Source organism: Trichosurus vulpecula, chromosome 1, assembly GCF_011100635.1.
Source record: "Trichosurus vulpecula isolate mTriVul1 chromosome 1, mTriVul1.pri, whole genome shotgun sequence".
NCBI lineage: Eukaryota > Metazoa > Chordata > Mammalia > Diprotodontia > Phalangeridae > Trichosurus > Trichosurus vulpecula.
This window is the reverse complement of record NC_050573.1, coordinates 20,553,308-20,576,410: the sequence shown is the minus strand read 5'-3', so window position 1 is coordinate 20,576,410 and position 23,103 is coordinate 20,553,308. Positions and strand designations below refer to the sequence as shown.

The 23,103-nt window shown below is 44.5% G+C and overlaps 1 protein-coding gene across 2 annotated transcripts in view; it reads left to right on the top strand.

The window, feature by feature from the left end:
* KIAA1671 (KIAA1671 ortholog) overlaps positions 1-23,103 on the top strand; it is a 224,157-nt gene that overhangs the window by 64,486 nt on the left and 136,568 nt on the right. The window contains exons 1-4 of one of the 2 annotated variants that reach the window (XM_036758509.1): positions 1,330-1,376; positions 7,944-9,623; positions 13,004-13,097; positions 15,803-18,739. In XM_036758509.1, the coding sequence (XP_036614404.1) occupies positions 7,999-9,623; positions 13,004-13,097; positions 15,803-18,739 (4,656 nt within the window). In that variant the 5' untranslated portion in view covers positions 1,330-1,376; positions 7,944-7,998. Of the gene's footprint in view, positions 1-1,329; positions 1,377-7,943; positions 9,624-13,003; positions 13,098-15,802; positions 18,740-23,103 lie in introns of those variants that run through there. The other variant, XM_036758501.1, reaches the window with a different exon arrangement.

The following is a 23,103-nucleotide window of genomic DNA, read 5'->3' as shown; positions in this document are numbered from 1 at the left end:
TAAGGACTTTCTGTGTGCCAGGCCCTGCGGTGTGCAACAAAGACGAATGACATAGTCCTCCCCTCAAGGAGCTTGCAACCTTTAAGGAGAGACAACATGTACAATCTATGTGCATGTAAAAAAATGTAGAGTCATATAAACTGGGAAACACTTGAATAATAATTATAAAAATTAATTTTATTGCTATCTTTTGTTTTTATGTCTCCTTACTTTCTATATACCTTGAGAACCATGCCCCGTAACAAAGAATAAGGAGGAGAAATAAAAACAATTCAGCAAAACTAGACACCACATTAACTGGGTCTGCATGTGCTTCACACCCGTATTCCTCTACTTAGAATTATTGTTATTATGATTAATTATAATAATATTGTTGTGGATGTAACGCGGATGACAGTGACAATGAAAATAGCAAATGTTGACAGAGTACTTTACCTTTTACAAAGCTCGTTACATAAATCATCTCATAATAACTTGGTGAGGTTCAGTACTATTATGACCTCATTTTCCAGACATGGAACTTGAGGCTCGCAGAGGTTCGGTAAATCAGTAAGTGATTTGCTCAGGGTTACACAGCTCATAGGTGGCTGAGGTAGGATTTGAACTCCGGTCTTGCTGACCCCAAGTCCAGCATCCCCTCTTCCTTGTCATATTGCTTTTTATGAAGGATGCTTTATAGCTCTTAACGCTCTTGGGGTCTCCTCTTTGATGCTGGAAGGGGTAGGGACTGAAGATAGTGAAGGTTGATGAGAACAGGAAGTGGCATTTCTAGAATTCTCTGGAATTTACAGAGCGCTTTATGTAATTCCCTCATTTGGGCCTCATGATAACCCTGTAAGGTAGGAGCTGCTGGTTTTCCTCATTTTACAGATGAAGCTCAGAGAAATTCAGTGACTTGTCCATAGTCCACACAGGTAATAAGTGTCAGAGACAGGATTTATACTTGGGTGAGCTGAGAGATATTACATTCCACTGCCTTATTAATTTCCACTTTTACAGACGAGTTCACTGAGATTCAGGGAGTGAAGTACCCTTGTCCATCATTGAGTGGTAGAGCTGGAACGAGAATCTAGATCTTCTGGCCCTGAGCCCAGAACACTTCCCCACCCTACTTTTGAATCCTCCCATTTTTCTAGCTCGGGACACTTGGCATTGAGACACAGAAAGGTCAGCCTGAAAATGAATGAGCTGCTGTGTTGGGCAGCTGCCATCTGTCATGCAGCCCAAAGGCCGCCTTGAATTGGAGAACCTTACTGAAGATCCTCCCCCTGTTCCCATCCCTGAACGCGTCTCGATGTGCCCTCTGATGCTTGGTGGGACGCAGTCTGTGTGTGCTGCTCCATATGCTGTTTGTCCATTTTCCTCTTCCTGACAAGGTCTGTTCTGTGTTGCTTTCCAGAAGGCCATTGTATGAGTCAGGGTCTGAGGGGTGTGATGGTGTAGGGCCTTCTGTACAAAAGCCAGGAGGGAAGGGTCTTGCGGGGCTTGGCAGAATCTCAGGGTGACCTCACAGGCCACTGAGTCCAACCTGGGCCTAAGCAAGAATCCCCAATCTAGTACCACCAAGAATGAGAATGAAGGACAACCAACCCAAATGTGGTGACTCTACTGACCCCCAAGAAACAGTCACTCAGTCCTTGTGCTAAACTCCCGGAGCTGGGGGGGGGGGGAACCCATTACTTCTGAAGGCATCTCATTCTGCCTATGTCAGGGGTCTTGGCCTTGCCTCAAGGCAATATTCGCTGTTTTGTAACTTGTAGCCAACTTCCAGCTCTAGATTAGATGCTAGAGGTTTCCATGGTTCTGTGCTTGCAACACCAAGGTCCAGCAGTCTCTGGTGCATATTAAGTGCCTAATAAACGCTTCTTGGTTGAATTGAATCGTCTCTCATGGAGAATAATAATTAGCATTTACACGTGCTATCTCGTGCGATTCTACATGACAGGCCTTCAGATATGTGGAGACAATGGCCATGGCCTCCTCATGTCTTTTCCTGTTTGAATATTCCTGTTTCCTTCCATTGATCTTCCAAGGACACGGCACCCAGTTCCCCTCACACATGGTTGCTCCTCAGTGCTCTGCAGCTTACCGTTGGCCTTCCTAAAATTTGGCATCGGAACACCGTAGTCTAGGTGTAGTTTGCCCAGGGTGCAGAGCATGATGGGATTATCCGTGTCCTAGGGGACAGGGAGAAGGAAACAAGCATTTATTTAGTGCCTGCTAGCACTGATCTTATTGTAACAGTCTGTATGATCTCACTGGATCCTTACAACAACATAGGTGCGATTGTTATCATCATATTTTATGTAGCATCGTATTTCGCAGGTGAAGAAACTGAGGCAAACAGAGTTAAAATTATATGCCTAGACTCACATAGCTAGGAAGTATGTAGGCCCAGGCATAATGCCTCTCTTAAGGCAGGCCAAGATTTCATTAGTGTTTTGAAATGCCATTTCACACGAGGGACTTTGAGTATGTGAGACACTAGGATTGCCAGATCTTTTTCAGTAAAACACCTGTCTAGCCACACCTCCCACGTTGTGTAATTCTGGAATGATCTTTTTTTTAGTCTACACTTAAGAATTTATGTACATCCCTATGGATGGATACAGAGGCAGCCTAGCTGGGAAGCCCAGCTTCATAGAAGTACAGCTCGGAAATGAGTCAAAGTGAGATGGGGAAAGTCACTTCCTCTCTCTAGTCAAGAGGAGATGAAAAACCCTTTCCTGCCAGCTTCATGTACATGATAGGAGATTCAGGGGGAACATGCCGGCCATGGTCAAGTGTGTGGAGGAGGGCTTCATCTTGTCCTGCCCAGCCCCTGGGGCAGAACCAGGAACAGTGGGTTCAAGTGGCAAAGGAGGCACATTTAGGCTTGAGGTCAGGGTGGGGAGACCCTAAACCAATTCCTTGACAGACAGACCTGCTCCAAAGTAGAATGGACTCTTCCCCCCTGGAGGCCTTCAAGCAGAGACTGGATGAGTGTGTGTGTGTGTGTGTGTGTGTGTGTGTGTGTGTGTGAAAGAGGGAGAGTATGTATATATGTATGTGTGAATGTGTGTATGAGTGTGAATGTGTATATATGTGTGTATATATTTGAGAGTATATATGTGTGTGAATGTGAGTGTGTGAATGTGAATGTGTGCAAATGTGTGGTGTGTGTGAACGTGTGTATGTATGGGTATGAGTGTGTGGATATGTGTGGGGTGTGAGTGTGTCTGTGTGTGTGTGTCTATGTGTGTGTGTGTGTGTAGGAGAGTATGTGTGTGTACATACACTACAATGAACATAATTAAATGGCTACTGTGCGCCCGCCCGGCACTGTGCTAAGTAGTGCTGTGTGTGTGAATGCATGTGAGAGTGAGTGTGTGAGTCAATGTGTGTGACATTGTAGAAGGGATTCTTCAGGAATGGTTGGACCAGATGGCTTCTGAAGTTCCTTCGAACTCTGAGATCCTAGGCTTCTGTGCTCGTGGGCTTACTGTGGGCACCAGCTGAGATCATGAATGAGAGAAAGCCTCATAATGGCAGAGATGCCAATTAGAATTTCTTTCTTTTCTATTTAAAAAGCTATTGATAACATTTCCCAATATCTCCCTCCCCTCCCCATTAAGCTATATGTTGTAGCTAAGTAGAAGGAAGGAAAGAGGGAGAGGAGAAAGAAAGGGGGAGGGAAGGAAAGGAGAAAGGAGGGAAGGAGTAAGGGAAGCAACTGGGAAAGGGAGGAAGAAGGAAGTTCAGTACAAGGATCAAACTCATCAGAGCTGGGAACCACAGTATATGCAACATTTCACCTCTGTGGTCCCCCACCTCTGTAAAGAATGAGGTGGGGGAGGGAAAGTGCATTTTTCCAGCTCTTCTCTGAGACCAATCTTGGTCATTCAGATTACACAACATTTAGTTAGTGTTTGTATCTCCAGGGCCTGCCACATAGTAGGTACCTAATTAATACTTATTGATTGAACTCAATTGAACCAATGAGAGCTTTTTCCCCACAAATAGTGAAGATATGAGGAATTTCTACAACCTACCTGCTAGAAGAAGTAAGGAAACAAGTATTTATTAAGCTCCTACTGTGTGCTGGGCACTGTACTATAAAAGCACTTTACAAATTTGTCTCATTTGATCTCCACAATAACCCTGGGAGGTAAGGTGAGATTATTGTCCCCATTTTACAGTTGAGAAAACTGATGCAAACAGAAGTTAAGAGACTTACTTGCCCAGGGTCATTCAGCCAGTAAGTGTCCAGACCAGATTTGAGCTCAGGTTTTCAGAAAGAAAAGGTGAGAACACAGTGATTGGAAGACAGGTGGGTGTCTACCAAGCTTCAGAGCCCTCCTCCACACCTGCTAGATTCTGAGCGGAGATACAAAGAGAGATGAGGCATAGTGCCTGCCCTCAAAGAAGTTATAGTCCTCTGGAGAGAGTGGGGAGGGGAAGGAGGACGTGTACACACCAGTGACTGAAAAAGATGGGTGCAGTGACCTCCCTTTACAAACGTAATATGGTATTTTGCCTTATGCCTGGACTGCTTCCCGTCTCACCTGCCTCCACCTCTGCCAATCTCTAGCTTCTTTCAAGGCTCGACTCAATCAATAAGCCAATTAACAGGTATTTTATTAGGCGCCTGCCCTAATAGATGTAAGATCATTATATATATTATATATGTATATAATAGATAATAGATATAAGAACAGAGAATGAAACCTTCCCAACTCTTAAGGAACTTACAGCGTAATGAAAGAGACGACATGGAACTGACTCATGCAATACAATTCCCTCCTTTCCTCCTTTTACCGATAAGGAAACTGAAGCATAGACAGGCCAAGTGACGTATTCAGGGTCACACAGCTAGTGTAGTGTTTCCCAGGATAGGTACATGCACAAGTATATATGCTGCATATTTCTGCACTTTTATTTAGATTATTTATTTTATATTTTATTTATGTTATTATATAATATGCATATTTATGCAGAAAGTGAACAAATACTTATATTTACTAAGTCATTAAATTCCAGGGGGTTTGGGAAGTAGGGAGGGCATTAACATGGGGGGCATCAGAAGAGACTTCATGTGAAGATAGTGTCTGAGCTGCATCTTACAGGAAGAGAGGGACTCTCTGAGGCCAGGAGGTGAGAGGGAAGTACATGCCAGGCATTCCTTCTCCAGGAAAGCTTCCTGATTCCCCCAGCTGCTAGGATCCCTGAAATTATCTGGTGTTGGTTATTATGTATATACCACACACATATACGTATACACACACACACACACACACACACACACTCACATTTATGTACATACATAGATATGTGTATGTACACACACATTTTATCTATATTAGCTACAAAATGATAGATAATAAGAATATATAGCAGAAAACATATGAATGTAATATACAATATACATTATAAATAATATATTAGGCTTAGTATCTACAATAATACTTTATTATGTTACATCTATTATAGATATAATATACAATTATATATGCAATATATTATTATCATACATACAATATAGACACAATATACAGTTATCCCTGCCACATTGCGCCTTTCCCCATCATGGTTTTGCTATATCGCAGGTGGGCATAAGAAATTAAATAGGAATTTTGGGTGAGTTTTGTGGAAGCCGTAGGTGACACGCAAAGGCCAGCAGATGACACAGAAAAAGTTTAGGAACTCAGAAATGCATAAACTGTATGTATAGCATTGTGTAATACCAACATATTTTGTCTTTTGAGGTACTGTAAACACTCCATACCACAAAGGAAAAAGAAAAAAAATTCAGACTTCTTCTCTCGTGCAAGGGGAGGGCCAAAAGATTTTATGCAGATATTCTAGATTACAGGGGTGCCGTGCCCTAAACCCCCATGATGTGAGAGGGATAACTCTATTATGTTACAACATATTACTCTTAGATAATGATGTATTATGATCTATTATAGCAGATTACTATTATATATAATATATATTATCTATCACATATACAGTATACTATATATTATCATATGTAATGTGTCTATGAAATAGTACTAGACAATTGTAGGGATATATATATATATATATATATGACATTTGAGCGTATGTATCTATGTATATGTATACACAAATATACGTATATGTCTCTGCATATATATACATATCTATATCTGTCTATCTACCACATACATATGCTCAAATATGTACTTAAGATCGTAGGATCATGGACTAAGAACAGGAAAGAATTTTAGAAGCCACAAAGTCCAGTTCCCTCCTTCTGCAGATGGGGAAACTGAGGCACGGAGAAACAGCCAAGTGACTTACTCAGGACCACACAGCCAGTACCGTGTTTCCCGAGATAGAATGTCAGCTTCTAGAAGGCAGGGACAGCCTTCTCTTTTTTGTCTTTGTAGCCTCAGCTCAGAGCATGCTGGTGTCACCTAGCTGGCACTTAATAAATGCTTGTCTTGGCACCATAGAGGCTAATAGTCATGCCTGGTGACTGGGGCGATGCCACAAGGGGAGGATTTTCCCTGAGCACTCAAGCAGAGCTTTTCCCGGCTGGTAAAGAATGCCAAATGGATGAATAGCTGCCATTTGTTTAGACTGGGGCTGGCGAACCTCAAGGCCACATGTAGCCCTCTAGGTCCTCAAGTGCGGCCCTTTGACTGAATCCAAACTTCCCAAAACAAATCCCCTCCATAAAAGGGTTTTTTCTATAAAACTTGGACTCAGTCAAAAGGCCACACCCGAGGACCTAGAGGGGCCACATGTGGCCTCAGGTGCCTTCTTCCCAGCAGAGTTGGAAGGGACCCAGGAGGTCATCGAGCCCAACGTTCCCTCCCACCCCCCATCTAATTCTGACTTTGGAGACCAAGGCTTGCCTTGCCCCTCATGCCCTCCCTGCCTTAGGGGGTGGAATGTTCTATTTAGAATCAGAGCATTTACATTTGAATCTTGTTCCTACTCCTTCCTTACCTGTGTGACCTTGGGGCAAGTCACCCCTTCTGTGGGACTCAGGGGAGAGGTTTGGACTCGGGGGCCTCTGGGGTCCATCCTGGCTCTGTCAACAACAACAGCAACGGAAACGACTGCTACTGCTGCTACTACTACTAGCCCTGGGAAGTAGGTGCTGTTATCCCTGTTTTACAGAAGAGGAAACTGAGGCAGACCTAGGGAAATGACTTGGTCAGGGTCACACAGCTACTAAGTGCCTGAGGGAGGATTGAAACCCGGGTCTTCGTGATTCCAAGTCTCTAACCGCTGTGCTGCCTCCCCTCCTCTCTATGACCCTCTAACCTTCTCCACTTTGCCCACATGGTCACCCAGAATGGAAGACAGCCCTCCGGCCATGGTCTGACCAGAGCATGTTATTCCCTTATTCTCTTATTCGTTCTTGGAACCTCTGTAGACGAGGTGTCAAATGTGTTCCAGGCACTGTCTTGTGTTTCTTAAATTCGCTAAAACCCTCACATAAGGGCAGTGATGTGGCTCAGTGGATTGAGCGCTGGGCCTGGAGTCAGGAAGACCAGAATTCAAATCCAGCCTCGGATACTTACTAGCTGTGTGACCTTGGGAAAGTCACTTCACCCCGTTTGCCTCAGTTTCCTCATCTGTAAAATGAGCTGGAGAAGGAAATGGCAAACCCCTCCAGTATCTCTGTTAAGAAAACCCCAAATGAGGTCGTGAAGAGTCAGACACGACTGAAACGACTGAATGACAGCAAGTGTTTGTAAACCTTGAAGGTGTTACAGAAGTCTAAGTCGTGCGTGATTATCTCTAGGAGGGGAGAGTTGACCTGCCCAGGCTGTGACAGCCAGTAAGTACGCCGGGAGAGATTTGAATCCGGGTCTCCTGATTCCAAGCCTAGAGGTGGTGGTGGAGGGGGTGGGGGGGCATTGCTGTGAACTTGAGTCCTGCCCCCTGCTAACTCTTAACGTTAATTTCTCTTGTTTCCGCAGTGGTCGCCGCTTTGTTTTGGGATGTCTTAGCACAGATGGCTCTCTAAGGGTGACCATGGCCACGAGGGTAGAGGTCAGCCCACTAGCGTCCCTAACGTCTGTTCCCAATTTAAATGAGATCGCCAAGGATGACAAACTGCAGACGACCTACTATCACCCTGTCAGCAAGGCCCCAGCCTCTTCTCCAGTGATGGTGTTGGCAGGGTCGAGGAATCTTGGGACTCCATCGAGAGCACTCCCTATGCCTCGGCTTTCCCCCAGACCATTTTCTAAGGAGAACCCTTTGGATATGTTTGCAAATGTGAAATCTCCCATCACATCCGTCAAGCCTGGCACTCTCACTACCAGGCCGCTCACATATAGCAAGTTTGAGGACTCATCTGCTGCTAAGGCTTTGGATGAAAACATGCCTTCCTTGGTTGAACCAATGATGGATGAGGGGGGAGGCCTGAGCCCAAATGTAATAAAGCCCTGTAATAAACCCCTGCCCCAAACCATGCACAGCCAAAACACCATCATTCTTTTTGAAACGGCTGGCCCTGCCAAGTCCAAGGCAGATCCCAGCTCTGGAAAGTGGACGGGTAAGGAGCAAAAGGTAGACAGTGTGACCCAGCTCCAAGGACAGTTGCCCAGTTCCAAGACCGAGACTATGGCCAAACCTGCAGTACCACCTCGGAAACCTGCAGGGACTCTCCAGAGGCAGGCGTCTTTGTCTTCTGACGAAAGGCCGGCTGTGTTGAAATCTTGGGAGAAAGGGGAGGAAAAGGAGCCCCTGGCATCCCCTGGCATCAAGAATGAAGGAGGCCACCCATCCTCAGAGGCCTGGCCAAGGGCCAAGCGGAGGCCTGTCTCAGCTATATTCATCGAGTCTCTCCAAAATCCAAAGCCCAGCCCTTTAGAAACCCCCGGGGGGAAAGTGCCACCTCCTCCCCCAGAGAAATCATGGGTCCGGAAACCTCGGCCCTTGTCTGTGGATCTCACGGCCAGGTTTGAAAATAAGGACATCCTCTCTAAGAAGGTTGGCAGTCCTGTGGAGATGAGCAAGGAGAAAGGGCTGAGTGTGGGTTCCAGTGACAGAGGGAATGGAGAAGAGAGGACAGAGCCATTGGACAAGGCTACACCCTTGAAGCCTACGTTGAGATTGAAGGAACAGGGTTTGAATGTCCCAGACTTGAAAAACAAAGTTAGGGAACAGAGTCAGAAAATTATCTTTAGGTCGATGGAGGCCTGTTCCTCTGAAACATCTACAGACCTGGCCGAGTCCTCGGTCAGAAAAGGGTGGAGCCCCCTGGAAGAGAAGGCCAAACAGGAGAGGGACCCAGATCACAAGGAGGTCGAGGGACCAGTTTCTTTGCTTAGATCAGAAAAAAGTCCGGGACTTGCAGAGGGAAAAAACCGAGCAGCTGAGGGGAATGGGAGGCTGACCGAAGGAGACAGCCCTGGAGGGGGAGAGTGGGTATCAAGGGGGAGCGTCAAAAAGCGAGTCACTCTCTTTGGCTCAGAAAGCTTCTCGCCTCGGTCGAGCACTGAGGCTCCCGCTCCGGCTGCCGAGAAGGAGAGAGGCGGTGTGAAGGTCCAGGACCGAATCAAAGAGTGGACGGTGGAGAGCCCCGAGGTGCTCCGTGAGAGCAGGAGGCGGTCCTTCCAGGCTAGGCCCCTGTCTGCTGACTTGACCAAAGTGTAAGTAGAGACTGCCTTTCTTCCAGGAGTCTCACAGGCTTAGTGGATAAAGTGCTGGGCTTGGGGTCAGGAAGACCCGAGTTCACATCATGCCTCAGAAACTTACTGTGTAACCCTGGGCAAATCACTTGACCTCTCTTGGCCTCTGATTCCTTTTCTATAAAATGAAGGGGTGGGGGGGCGAACTCAGTGTTCTCTGACATCCCTGCCAGTATGAGATGACTCCGAAACTCCTGCCTTACTATCTACCATCCTTTTCTCTTGAGTATCTACTATATGTAAAGTCCCATTTGAAGATATAGACATAAATGAGATAGAGTCCCTTCCAATTCAGAGTTTCCAGTTTCGTATGTGAGTTTCCTTCTAGCTCTAGAGCTTTGAGCCCATGATTGCCTGTGCCTCAGTTTTCTCATCTGTAAGGTGGGCACTGTAATACTTTAATATTTTATACAAGTATATACATATGTAATTATATATAAATATAGTATAATATAATAATATATACATATGATATACAGGATGTTCCTAAAGTCTGGACACATAGGCAGAAATGCATATTTTCAAGAAATGAAATGATAGAAATTTTCAACAACATTTTCTTTAGTTGGAATATTAACAGATAACATCTTCAACTTCATATACCATCGTATGATTTCATGTTCATTTTCCAAGAGTGAATGTGCTGAAATTGACGGCAATGCGGAGTTACTGAGTTACTGCATCGAGTTTACGTGAATCTTGCAAAGCGCATCAACCTTTGCATCACAAATGATGGAAGTCATGTTAAAGATGTTATTTGTTAATATACCAATTAAATAAAATGTTGTTGAAGATTTCAGTCATTTCATTTCTTGAAAATATGCATTTTGCCTATGTGTCTAGACTTTAGGAACACCCTGTATAATATATAATATAAATATAATATTAATAATATATAATTAATTTATAATTTTCTATTTATACCTAATACTGTACCTACCTGGAGGAGATTCAGTAGGGGACACAGGCAAGCAAGATGGGGTGCTGCAGTGCTGAATTTTGTGTATACCTTTTTAAAAAAGTTGTATGTATGAGAGAATAATGGTTTCATGTGCAGAAATAAATAAATAACCAAGGATGGGAACCAGGCCTGTGACTTCATTGGCATGAGGAAGGCTTGGGTGAGGAAGCCCCTACCAATGTTGATTGGTGTCTTTTCCAAAAGTGATAGGGAAACGCCCAGAGCATTGAGGGGTCAAAGGACATACCCAGGGTCACACAAAGGCCAATGTGAGTCAGAAGCCTGTGCTGCCTCTCATAAAAATAAATAATAAACAAATAAATTAAATACCTTTGACCTCTCTCACTCATGAGACCCACGTGCTATCCATGGATGGCTAGGGAGAGGGGAGCAGAACATGTACGCAAATAAATATAATGAGGAGATGAAATAGAATTGAAGTCAGTCAATCAACAAATATTTACTTAGGACCCACTGTGTGCCAGGCGCTGTGTTAGGCTGTTGGGATAGGAAGACAGAAAACCTAGAAATAGCCCCTGCTCTGTCCTCAACGAGTTAAACTCTGCTGCAAAGGAAGTACATGCAACCTTCCCTTCAGCAGGCATTTATTCAATCAGGCAATCACTTATTTAATACCTACTATGTGCCAGGCACTGAGCTGAGCAGAAACAAAGATGAAACAGTCCCTGCTTCCAGCTCACATTCTCTCAGGAGAGGCAACATGTTTACATTTGAATATACACAAAATAAATACATAGATACAAGATAATTGGCAGGGAGGCATTCAGGCACCCTCAGATCACATGGCTAGGTAGTTAGCAGCAGAACCAGGACTAGAGACCGGGTGTTCTTGAGCCCCCATCCGTGCCCCTTTCTATTATAAAAGAGGCATCAGGTGGTGCAGTGGTTAGAGTGCTGAGCCTGCAGTCAGGAAGATTTAAGTTCATATTCAGCTTCAGACACTCACTGGCTATGTGACTCTGGGCAAGTCACTTAAAAAAAAAATCTCTGCTTGCCTCAGTTTCCTCATCTGTAAAACGGAGATAATTATAGTTTCTAGCCTCTCAAGGTAGTTGTGAAGAGCAAATGAGATAATAATTGTAAATCACTTTGCAAACCTTAAAGCGCTATATGTTATACATTAAAGTGCTATGTATAAAGTGCTAACTATTCTTATTATTAGGGCAGCTAGGGAGCACAGTCGATTGAGTGATGGGCCTGGAGTCAGGCAGACTCCTTTTCCTGAGTTCAAATCTGGCTTCAGACACTTCCTAGCTGTGTGACCCTGGGCGAGTCACTTCACCCTGCTGGCCTCAGTTTCCTCATCTGTAAAATGAGCTGGAGAAGGAAGTGGCAAACCCTCCAGCATCTCTGCCAAAAAGACCCCAGACGGGTTCAAGAAGAGTTGGACATGATTTCAAACAACAGCTATATATATTGTGTTAGGTTTTATATTGTATTAATTATATTATACTAATTATATCATATTACATCATGTTATATTAATTATATTCTATATTATACCATTCTCAACCATACCATACCATATCATAATCAGATGTCATATTATCTATATTATGTTATATTACATGTATCCTATCACATATTATGTTATGTTATGCTGTATTATACTCCACCATATTACATTACATTACACCGTTGGATAACCCGACGTGACATTACATTATGTTCTACTATATTCTTTGTCGTCACCATTGTTTTAGACTCCACTGCCCAGTTGAGGAGTTGAAGCGAGCCGCTCAGGATGAGTGTGATCACCCCTAGACGTCTGTTTGTGGTTCTATCAGCCGGTGACCTCGCTGACCTTTAGAGCCAGAAGGGGTCCAACCCCCTCATTTTAGAGAGGAGCGAACCAAGGCCCTGAGAGGGGCAGAGCTGTTCCTTAGGTCACACGCCGAGTGATTAGTGGTTATTGTTGGCAAAGGTAATTATAGCCTTTGTGGCGTTTTCATTTCCTTCCAAAACACCTTGACGGAGATAATATCCACGTGTAGCCTTAAGCCTTCCCTAAAAGCTAGGGAGGACTGGCATGACGATGCCCATTTTACGGGTGAGGAAATTGAGGCATTACAGGCAGATGCTCGCTCAGTGAACTAGTGACAGACTGGAAGCTGGGCCTCCTGGCTCCTGGTGCAGAGGCTTTTTCCAGCCAGACTCTGACTGGAGTAAAGCAGGATTGACATTGTGACATCCCAGGCTCTCTTTGTCAGGTTCATGCCAGCAGCAGCTGAGAGAGGTAGAGTTTAGCCGGCTGTTTTTGTGTCGTGTTTCTATTCTGCTAAATGCCCTGAATTCTCCTACGTGGGCATATGGCACCTTCGCTCGCAGCCTCCGAGATTAACCCCAGTTTCTATGCTAGGTTCACAAGGCCAGCTTTGGAGAGTGAGTCAAGACTTGAGAAGGTCCTGGCACCGAGTGGTGAGCTTCCTCAAGAAAGCCTTCTCCAGGAAAAGGTAAGGGGCCCTGCTTTCTAGCTTCCCTGGAGTTGTCCTGTGCCCCTTCAAATATCACCATGCCTTAATGACCTTTTGATTCATTTGCTGGGAATCAGGAGCCCTGGCTGGGCCCTGATGCTCCACTCTTGTGTGATCTTGGGGGCCTTTCTTCCCCCTCCCTGGTCTTCAACATCTGTAAAACGAGGTAGTTACATTGGCCTAAGGTACCCGCCAGTTCTGTGTCCTAAGGCCCTTTTTCCAGCTGTTATTTTCTAAGGTATTAGATTCCATGAGTAATTAATTTTAAGGTCTTCGACATCTCTGACACCTCTCTCTGTCTCTCTCTCGGGAATGGCACTGAGTGGTCTAATGACTTGTCCTGAGTCACAGAAGCATTATGTGTCAAAGGAGGGACCTGAATCCAACTAGGCCTTCCTTACTCAAGGGTCAGCATCTCTCACCACTGGTCCGCAGCTACCCCTTTGCCATTCTGGGATTCTGCAATGTACATAGACCGGCTATATAGCAGCTCAGATAGAGGCCCAGGCTTGGAGGGAGGAAGGCTGGGGTTCCTGTCCCCCTCCTCTGACGCAGCCTGATTGTGTGATGCTGGACATAAAGTCATGGGCATGTTTGAGGTTGTCTCACACATTAGAATGTGAGCCCCTCAAAGGTGGGGACTTTTGTTTTTGCCTTTCTATCCTTAGTGTGTGTATGTGTGTGTATGCATGTAATATATATGTGTGTATGTATGCATACACTAAATGTATACACTTCTTTGTTATTGCACAGTTTTACTCTTCATGACCCTATTTGGGGTTTTCTTGGCAAAGATCCCAGAGTGGTTTACCATTTCCTTCTCCAGCTCATTTTGCAGATGAGGAAACTGAGGCAAACTGGGTTAAGTGAGTTGCCCAGGGTCATACAGCTAGTAAGTGCCTGACGCCAGATTTGAACCCAGGAATATGAGGCTTCTTGACTCCAGGCCTGGCTCTCTATCCACTATGGCTCCACTTAGCTGCTTCAATGTACATAGTAGATATTTAATAAATGCTCGATGATTAAGAAAGCCCTTGGCATCTCTAGGGAACTTTTTTACACTGAAGAAGAGTTTTCACACTAGGAATTCCCCTTCTCCTTTAAAAAAAAATTATGTAAAAATATTTAACACTGGGATTGTGCAGCTTTTCCCAGGTCTCACAGTCAGAGACAGGGGCGAAGGACAGGACTTGAACGCAGATATTCTGTACTGTAAGGCCAACTCTCCATTCTAACATACTACCTTGCCTGTTATCCAATCACTTAACCTTTTAATGCCCAGACAACTGAGATTATAAATTGTTAAACAGGTACTTGCAGCCTGGGGCAGCTAGGTGGTACAGTGGTTAGAACAGTGGGCCTACAGTTAGGAAGACTCATCTCCTTTAGTTCAAATGTGGTCTCTGCTGTGTGACCCTGGGCAAGTCATTTCACCCTGCTTGCCTCAGTTTCCTCATCTGTCAAATGAGCCGGAGAAGGAAATGGCAAACCACTCCAGTCTCTCTGCCAAGAAAACCCCAAATGGGGTCATGAAGTTGGACATGACTGAAAAAAGACTGAACAACACCAGCTCGTGATCTGGTTTGACAGGGAGTGTGGCCAGAAACAGATTAAAATGTTAATTGGGAAATATTTCACAAAAAAAAGACAGTAATTCATAGCTAGCATTCCATTTCGAAATGAAATCAATACAAAGCATGGGGATTAGTGGCCCCATTTCTATTTGAGGTCAGCCCCACAGTAATGATCTAATGGGGCCCTCCTCCTCCCCTAAAAGAGAAAAACAGACATAATTCAGGAGCCTAAGATTCTCCCTGCTCCAGGAAGCCCTACCTTTCTCTCAGTGACATGTGGCCTGATGACCAGCCTTGTTAGAAAAGACGAGCGTCCCATCCCCAGAAGCCTGGGTGCCAGGGCATTGACCCCAGCCCCTCATGAAGAGTTGCCATCTTTGGGGGTGGGGTGAGCATGGAGGACCCTACAGTTGATATCTACCAGTAGTAGAATCCCCATAGAACGGAATCTTCCTGAGGGCAGGGCCTGCTTCGTTTTCTTGTCTTGCGTATGCCCAGGGTCTGACTCAGAGTAAGGGGTTGTTTTCTGCTTGTTGAAAAAGCGCCTGGGGATAGGGCTTTCGAGATCATCAGCTTGCCTCTGTGACATGCAATCCTTCCCTTATTTCTGGGCTTTCCTGCTGGACTCCACAGAGTATCTTTGGACATCCCACCAGGCCTAATGTTGTCTTTAAAGCCCTTTTCGAAAAGAAACTGTTGGCATGACCACCTTGTGACCAACTTCTTCTTTAGAGGTTTCAGTGTCATAATGGGTCTTTATTGAAGACTGAACCCCCACTTGTAAAAAAAAAAGCAACCCCACGGAAAAAGATGAACAGATTTTGACCATTATATGTCATCTTTTTACCTTTTCGAAATGAGTTGGGTCATTTTGTAAATTTTCTGCTCTGTCACTTTGAATAGTTAGTGGACTAGAGTACATGACTAGAGAGAAGATCTGAATGTACCCCAAAGTGTGTTCTATTTAAGAAAGCCTCTCCCTTTTAAAAACAAGGAGATTTCATCCACCTGCCCCTAGTAAGCTGCTTAAATTAGCCTCATGAGCCTGTTTTAGTTTTCGAGTTCTCCAATATTAAGTTTTCTCTCTTCTTGTTCCCTCCCCCAACCCAGAACAGAGAAGGGCACATTTTGCTCAGAACGGATTTGAATGGAGCATCTGCTGGGAGAAACCAGTGGAAGCCTGTGAAGCCCTGTGAGAAAACCGGACAGGGTGAACGGAAATTGAGCTCCAGCAACGAGACAGATAGCTCCCTCTTCCCAAAAGAGGATTCCACCGTGGCGCCCCATCGGCCTGAAGCCACCATGGCTGAAGATGATGGAGACTTTCAGACTGTCTGGGCAACTGTGTTTCAATCCAACGTGATGAGGTACCGCATGGCTGACCGTTCCTTCCTGACATCCTCCAATGAGACAGCCAGAAAAGGCAGCGAGGCACCTAGCCTAGAGGCAGAGAAAACATCTTGGTTAGGGAAGGGGTTGGGGGACAAGGTGAATGTCAGAACTGAGAATTCAAAGTGGGCAGAGAAACCCTGGAGTAGCATCCTGCCGGATGAAGAAAAAAGTCCAATTAATGCCGCCCTATTGGAAAAACATCCCGGGGGCGAAAGATGGAATGTCTCCTCTGTGAAGCAAATGGGAAATAGTCGCGCTCACCAAAGAAGTGAGCCAAGATATGACATCGTACATATGACTGGGGAAAGGATCCTCAGTGAGGCTGTGGTGACAGCCCCCGAGGAACAGGCCTTGACCCTTAGAACTAACAAGCAGTGGTCTTCTCAGAAGCAGGGCTCTCGGAGTGAGGGTCTGAGCATGAAGCAGCAGGGTAGGCTGGACATGAAAATGGCACCCTCCCAAGCCTCTAGTTCAGTTGGGGAAGCCCGAGAGAGCCTGGAAACAGCTACCTCTAAGTCTGAATTCCAGGAACCCAAGAATGTGTTGGGTGGGAGCTCCCTGCTGCCCAACAAAATAGTTGAGAAGCCCTATTTGGTAAACCAGGACAAGGCCCCTGGGATCACAGGTGATGAAAAAGCTTCTAGGTTCCCCCGGCAGATTGCCAAGGAAAGGGAAAGTCCAACCCATGTCTCTGAGACCGTGGTGGTCAGAGCAGCACATATAAGTCCTTATAATGTACATCCGGGGGTCAGTTCAGTGGAAATGAACAGGCTTGGCTCTCAAAGTCCAGTGGAAGGCAGGAGCCAGTTTCATGATTATTTAGATAGCTCTCATCCCAGGGCCACAGCTAAAGAAGAATCCTTTGACCTCAGATCAGGAAAACACTTAGGTTCAAGGTCCATGAGAAAAGAACCTTTAATAACAGGTGAAGCAAGTGAATGGAGCCAGTCCCCAACCCCAGAGCCGGAAGCCAAAGTCAGGAAGTCGGGTAGTGTAGATCTGAAAGTGGCAGAAAGATGGCGACGGAGGACGTTGCCTCATGATGTGAAGTTTGACGAATTTGTCTCATTTGCCCCAGAGCCGGCCAAGAGGCTTGGGAGACGAGCTGACTCTCTATCCCCCAGTGACACCTACTTCAAAAAGAGTCGGCACACCCAAGACGGGCCAGATTCGAAGGAGTCAAGTCGGAGTGTGCCACAGGATGCAGCCCCAAAGCTAGAGTCGCCTCGGGAGCCCAGGGAGACCTATTTTGCTGTGACATATCAGATCCCTGGGGATAAAAGAGACTATAATGTGGACAGTTCTGTTTATGAAAATAGGAAGGCCTCTTCACTTGACAGAGATGAGCCAGTCAGTGTCCATAATTCTAGAAAACTCAGCTTTTTGTCTGAATCATCCCCAAACTCCAGGTTAGCTCCTTCATACCCCAGAGACCCATCAGAAAATTTTGATAGGAAAAATTGGCAGGCCAAAGAGAGGGAACAGGAAAACCTCAGTTTTTCTAAGAGCCCAAAGCCCAGTGACCAGCCAGTTCTGCCTGGGGAGAGAAGGACGAGATATGCTGATGGCAGAGTGATCGATGTGGATGCTTTGTCAGTTAACCAAAGGTCAGGAAATGTCAGCACCCCCAGTGACCCCAAAGAGGATGGAGGCAAGAGGTCTTCCAGAACTTCTGAGCATTGTATATATTCATCAAAGAACAGTGACCTCCCAACAAGAAGGAAGCAGGGTGATGCCCATGAGTCACTCAGGGCCAAAGCTGAAGACGGTTACAGGTCGAGTATCCTTGACATAGATGCCCTCATGGCTGAATACAAAGAAGGCAGTGAGCCCAGGGACTGGAAGGAGGAAAGAGTACCTGCTAGCCATGGTGGGTTTCAGTGGGAGAGGTCAGGCACCAGGATTTCTGCAGATCACCAGAGGTATGACTGGAGGGGCCAGAAGGAGCCCCAGGATCATATGGGTTTCAGGAAGTCAGTGAATCTCCCTGGGCAGCAACACCACAGGCCGGAGGAATCTGGCTCCATGACGCCTTCTGGACCTGAAATAAGCAAGGAAAAGACTGAGTCCTCCACTCATGAACTGAGTAGACAGAAAGCTCCCAGCACCAGATTCACCCCTCTGCTCTGGGGCATGCCCCAGTCTGATCTTTCTGAACAGTCACCTTCTGACTCCTGGAAGAAAATACAGGCTGAGGATGAGAAAAAGGATGTGGCGTCTGCTAACAAGCCACAAAACACCAAATGCAGGAGTTACAGGGCTGAGGCAAACACCACTTTACTTGATATTAAAAACATAGAAGTAAGCTTGCCTCCCAAGACTTCCCCTGTTGCTCATGATGCCATCTTATTTGAGGATGAAGTCTGGGCTCCCCGAAACTCTGTGGGGAAAAGGGAGAAGGTGGCCTCACTCCATGGGAGAACTAAAGTCAGGAGAGGGGACTATGATTCAGACTTTGGAAACATCAAGCGTACTTATTCAGAAAAGACAGCCCCTGCTGCAGTTCGAGAGAATCTGTCGCTCATGCAGGAGGCCCGAGAACGAAGGAGAGATCTGTTGAAAGCCCAGAAGAGTCTCCCAGGGGAAAATCTCGAGAGCCCGGTGGTCTACAAGGAATTCCCACACTGGGAAGCAAAATCCAGTGAGGATCATAAGGTATTTATTTACTGAAATTCATTTCTATTCAACACATCTCATGTTCCCAGCCTCAGGTTAGGAGACCAAAAAAAAAAAAAAAAGAAAAAGAAAAAGAAAAAAAGTACAAACATATACTTACGAGAAATCAAAAGAGCCAAATTGTAAGGTCAAAGCTAAGTGGAAAGAGCCCCCAGTTTGCAGTCAGCCGCTGCCTGGTTCTTCTCCTGGCTCTGCGCTGATTTCTGAGCTTTAAAAGGATAAAGTTGGTTGGGGGAGGGGTTTCTAGGGGCCCCGACATTCTGTGCTCTGTGACCTAAGAGATACTTCTCCTCCCTGATTCTGTGACTCATGAGTGATGCCATCATACATGGGCCCAGTTGGGTTTACTATCTTTCCTCCTCTCAATTTCTTGGTTTCTCTCCATCCTTCCAGTCACTCCGTCTCATGAACATGGGGCCATGCTCAGCTCTTCCTTCTCACTCACCTCTATTGGGGTATCATGTAAGAAAGTACTGGGTTTCCAGTCAGAGAACTTAGCTCTCATTTTTACTGCTTATCTTACTATGGGCACAGATGTTTCCCTGGGTCTCAGCTTCTTCATCTGTGAAAGGTTTGGATTTGGACCCCATTCGTGGAGAAAGACAAACATTGAATAAACATTTGCTGTGTGCTAGGCACCTCTTTGTAAATAATATCTCATTTGATTTCCACAACAATCCTGAGAAGTAGGTGCTATTGTGGCCACCACATTTACAGATGGGCAAACTGAGGCAGAAGAAATGAAGTGACTCAGGGTCTAGCTCAGAGGCCTATTTACTGTGCCACCCTAGTTTAACCTCGTTTAGGTGGCACATTATCATTCAACAAGACTCTTATTAAGCACCTACTGTGTGTTAGGGAGGTGTAGTATAACAAACAAGAGGTCTGGTTTTGAAATCAGGAAGACCCAGATTCAAGTCCTACTCAACATACTTAGTGACCTCTTGGTGTCTCAGACAATTTACTAAGACTAAATGACAGAAAGATTGCCAGTGTGCGTTGATGAAGGGAGCTTCCCTACCCTGATGCAAGCATTGGTTGGAAAAAAATGCGTCAAACACTTGTCTCTGTCCTCAAGCAGTTTATATAGTTCTGGGGAACTACACCCTAAGTGAGGCTGTGTGGGACAGTGGGAAGAACTTGGGTTCAAACTCCATCTCCGATGCTTCCTTCTAGTGTAGACCAGCCTGGCTGGAGAACACAGCTGACCACAGCAAAAGGCTTTCTGGCCTGCACCCCCACGCCTCCATGATTTCTGCTTTGTTTTTCATCCAGCTACTGCTTTTGCCTGTTCTCTCTGCCTACAGGATTGCTATTCTGGGAGCAGTGGGGAGAGGGCTTCTGGGAAAATGCTGATGGAAATGTGACATTTAATCCTTCCCCAGACTCGAGCGGCAGTATGGCTGCTGAGAAGGGCCCAGGAAAAGGCAGCGTTGTAGCAGAGGGTGCCCTGGCCGCAGGCCCAGAGAGCTGCTCTGTCCTCTGGTTCTGGGCCCCATTCATGGGTGCTGGAGTTTCTGCTCCTGTCTCCTGGGCCCCAAACTTGGGTTTTCAGCAGGAAGGCTGTTCCCTTCTGTGTATCTGAGAAGCCCTTAGACTGGCCTGAGCTGACCCTTCTCACACAGGGCATGTTCTCTGCTCCTGGGCCCAAGGATCAGGTCTAGAGTCATTTGACAGAAGGCTGGGGAGCTTTGGTGACACCTGATTTAATCAACTACTGCTGCTCTTTATAAACAAAAATGCCAATTAATTTTTATCAACATTTTTTATTTAAAAAAAAATAAAAAAATACTTTTAAAAGAAAATGAAAATTTATTTAAAATAGCATAATTTTTTGATTTAAAAATTGTTTTAAAAATAAAATAAATTTGTATTTAAAATAAAGTTTTTATTTAAAATAATTTCATCAAAACAGTAATTTTTATCTAAAAATTTTATTAAAAACAATTTTTATTTAAAAATAAAATAAGTTTTAATTTAAAAATAATTTTATTAAAAACAAAATAATTTTTATTTAAAAATAATTTTATTAAGAAACAAAATAGTTTTCATTTTAAAATAAGTATTAAAAGTAATTTTTATTTAAAATTAATTTTATTAAAAACAATTTTCATTTTAAAATAATTTTTATTAAAACAAAATAATTTCTATTTAAAAATATCAAAATTTTAAATTTAAGAATAAAATATTTTTTTAAAAATTAAATAAAATTTAAATTTAAAAAATAAATTTTAATTAAGAAAATAAAAATTTTAAACATGAGATAAAAATTGTATTTAAACTAATTTTATTTAAAAATTAAATATTTGGTTTAAAATAATAGTTTTATTAAAATACAATATTTATTTGAAATAATTTTAAAAATTTAAATAAAATAACATTTTTATTTGGCATTTTAAAAACAGATTTTTATCAGTCCTTTTTTTTTTTTTAAGCATCCTGGTTGTTTGCAGAGATACACCCTCCCCGCTTCTAGCCCAATGAACTGTCCTTTGTAACAAAGAAAAACAGTTAAGAAAAGCTAATAGACCATGGGTGTGTGTGTGTGTGTGTGTGTGTGTGTGTGTGTGTGTGTGTGTGCGCGTGTGTACATTAGAAGGAGGGAAGGATGAGGGCTGGGGTTAGAAAGCTGCCTTTCCTTCCCGTTTCTGCAGGATGCAGATGGGTCATCACCGCAGTGACTTGAAGCTTGCCTTTCTTTGGGTTCATTCTCTGTTTGTGTTCTCATAGTTAGTGGGTCTTTCTCTGTCCCTTGCTTCTGCTCCCTCCTTTTTACCTTCCTCATCCTTGTCATTTCTTGAGAACTGGAAAGCCCAGATAGTCCATTCATTCCAGAACACCTGTGCCTCAGTTTCCGCATCTGTAAAATGAGGGGCTTGGACTCCATGCTCTCAAACAGCTCTAAACCTTTTTATGACTGCTTCCAAATACCTGTTCACGTTGCTTGTTCAGCTGTTTTTTTCAGCCATGCCCCACTCTTCATGACCCCCCTTTAGGGTTTTCTTGGCAAAGATACTGGAGTGGTTTGCTATTTCCTTCTCCAGCTCATTTTACAGATGAGGAAACTGAGGCAAACAGGGTGAAGTGACTTGTCCAGTGTCATACAACTAGTAAGTGTCTGAGGTTGGACTTGAACTTGGGTCTCCCTGACTCCAGGTTGCTCTGTCCATAGTGCCACCTGGCTGCCCCACCTGTTCACATGTGCCTGAGTATATATTGGAGAGTGGGTAGAAAATAGTGGGACCCTGAGCTCTGAAAAGCCCCGTCACATTTTTAATTGGGGGATAATTGTGATTCTAAAAGAATCAGGCATCGCTGCTTTGGAACTTCATCTCCCAATGCCAGCTAGTTTCAGTGACTCATCTTAGGTCACACGGCTTGTCTGGGTCAGAGGTGGGACTCAGAACCAGGTTTTGCAGATGTTTGAGAGTAGATGTCTACCCACTACACCACACTGCCTCTCATGAAGCCCCTTAGCTGATGGTTAAAAGTAGGGTCACTTCTTTTCCTGTGAAAGATAGATAGAATCCCAGTTTGAGACCTTAGCATCCAATGCTCTCATTTTATAACAGGAGGAAGGAGGAGGGGCTTAGGGAGAGCAAGGTGACTCTACCCCCACCCCCTACCCCCCAGCCTGGGACTGTCTCTGTCCTCACCTCTGTCTCCTGGCTTCTTTCAAGTCCCTGCTAAAATCCCACCTTCTACAGGAAGCCTTTCCCAACTCCCCTTTAGTCCAGTGCCTTCCCTCTATTATCCCCAGTGTATTTGATTTCCATCTCATCCATCCATATTTGTTTGCATGTTGTCTTCCCCATTAAATTATGAGCTTCTTCAGGGCAGGGGCTGCTTTCTTTGTATCCCCTGAGCTTAGCATAAGCCTGGCTCATAGTATGTGCTTAATAAATGCTTGTTGACTTATTTTTGTCCTTAGAGCTTAGCACAATGCCAGGCTCATAGTAGGTGCTTAATAAGTGCTTATTGACTCATTTATATTCTCAGAGCTTAGCACAATGCCTGGCTCATAGTGGGTGCTTAATAAATGCTTGTTGACTTATTTGTGTCCTTAGAGCTTAGCACAATGCCAGGCTCATAGTAGGTGCTTAATAAATGCTTATTGACTCATTTATATTCTCAGAGTTTAGCATAATGCCTGCCTCATAGTGGGTGCTTAATAAATTCTTGTTGACTTATTTGTATCCCTAGAACTTAGCATGATGCCTGGCTTATAGTGGGTACTTAATAAATGCTTGATGACTTATTTATATTCCCAGAGTTTAGCGTAATACCTGACTCATGCATAATAAATGTTTGTGGACTGACCAGTAACCAAAGCAGGATTTGCA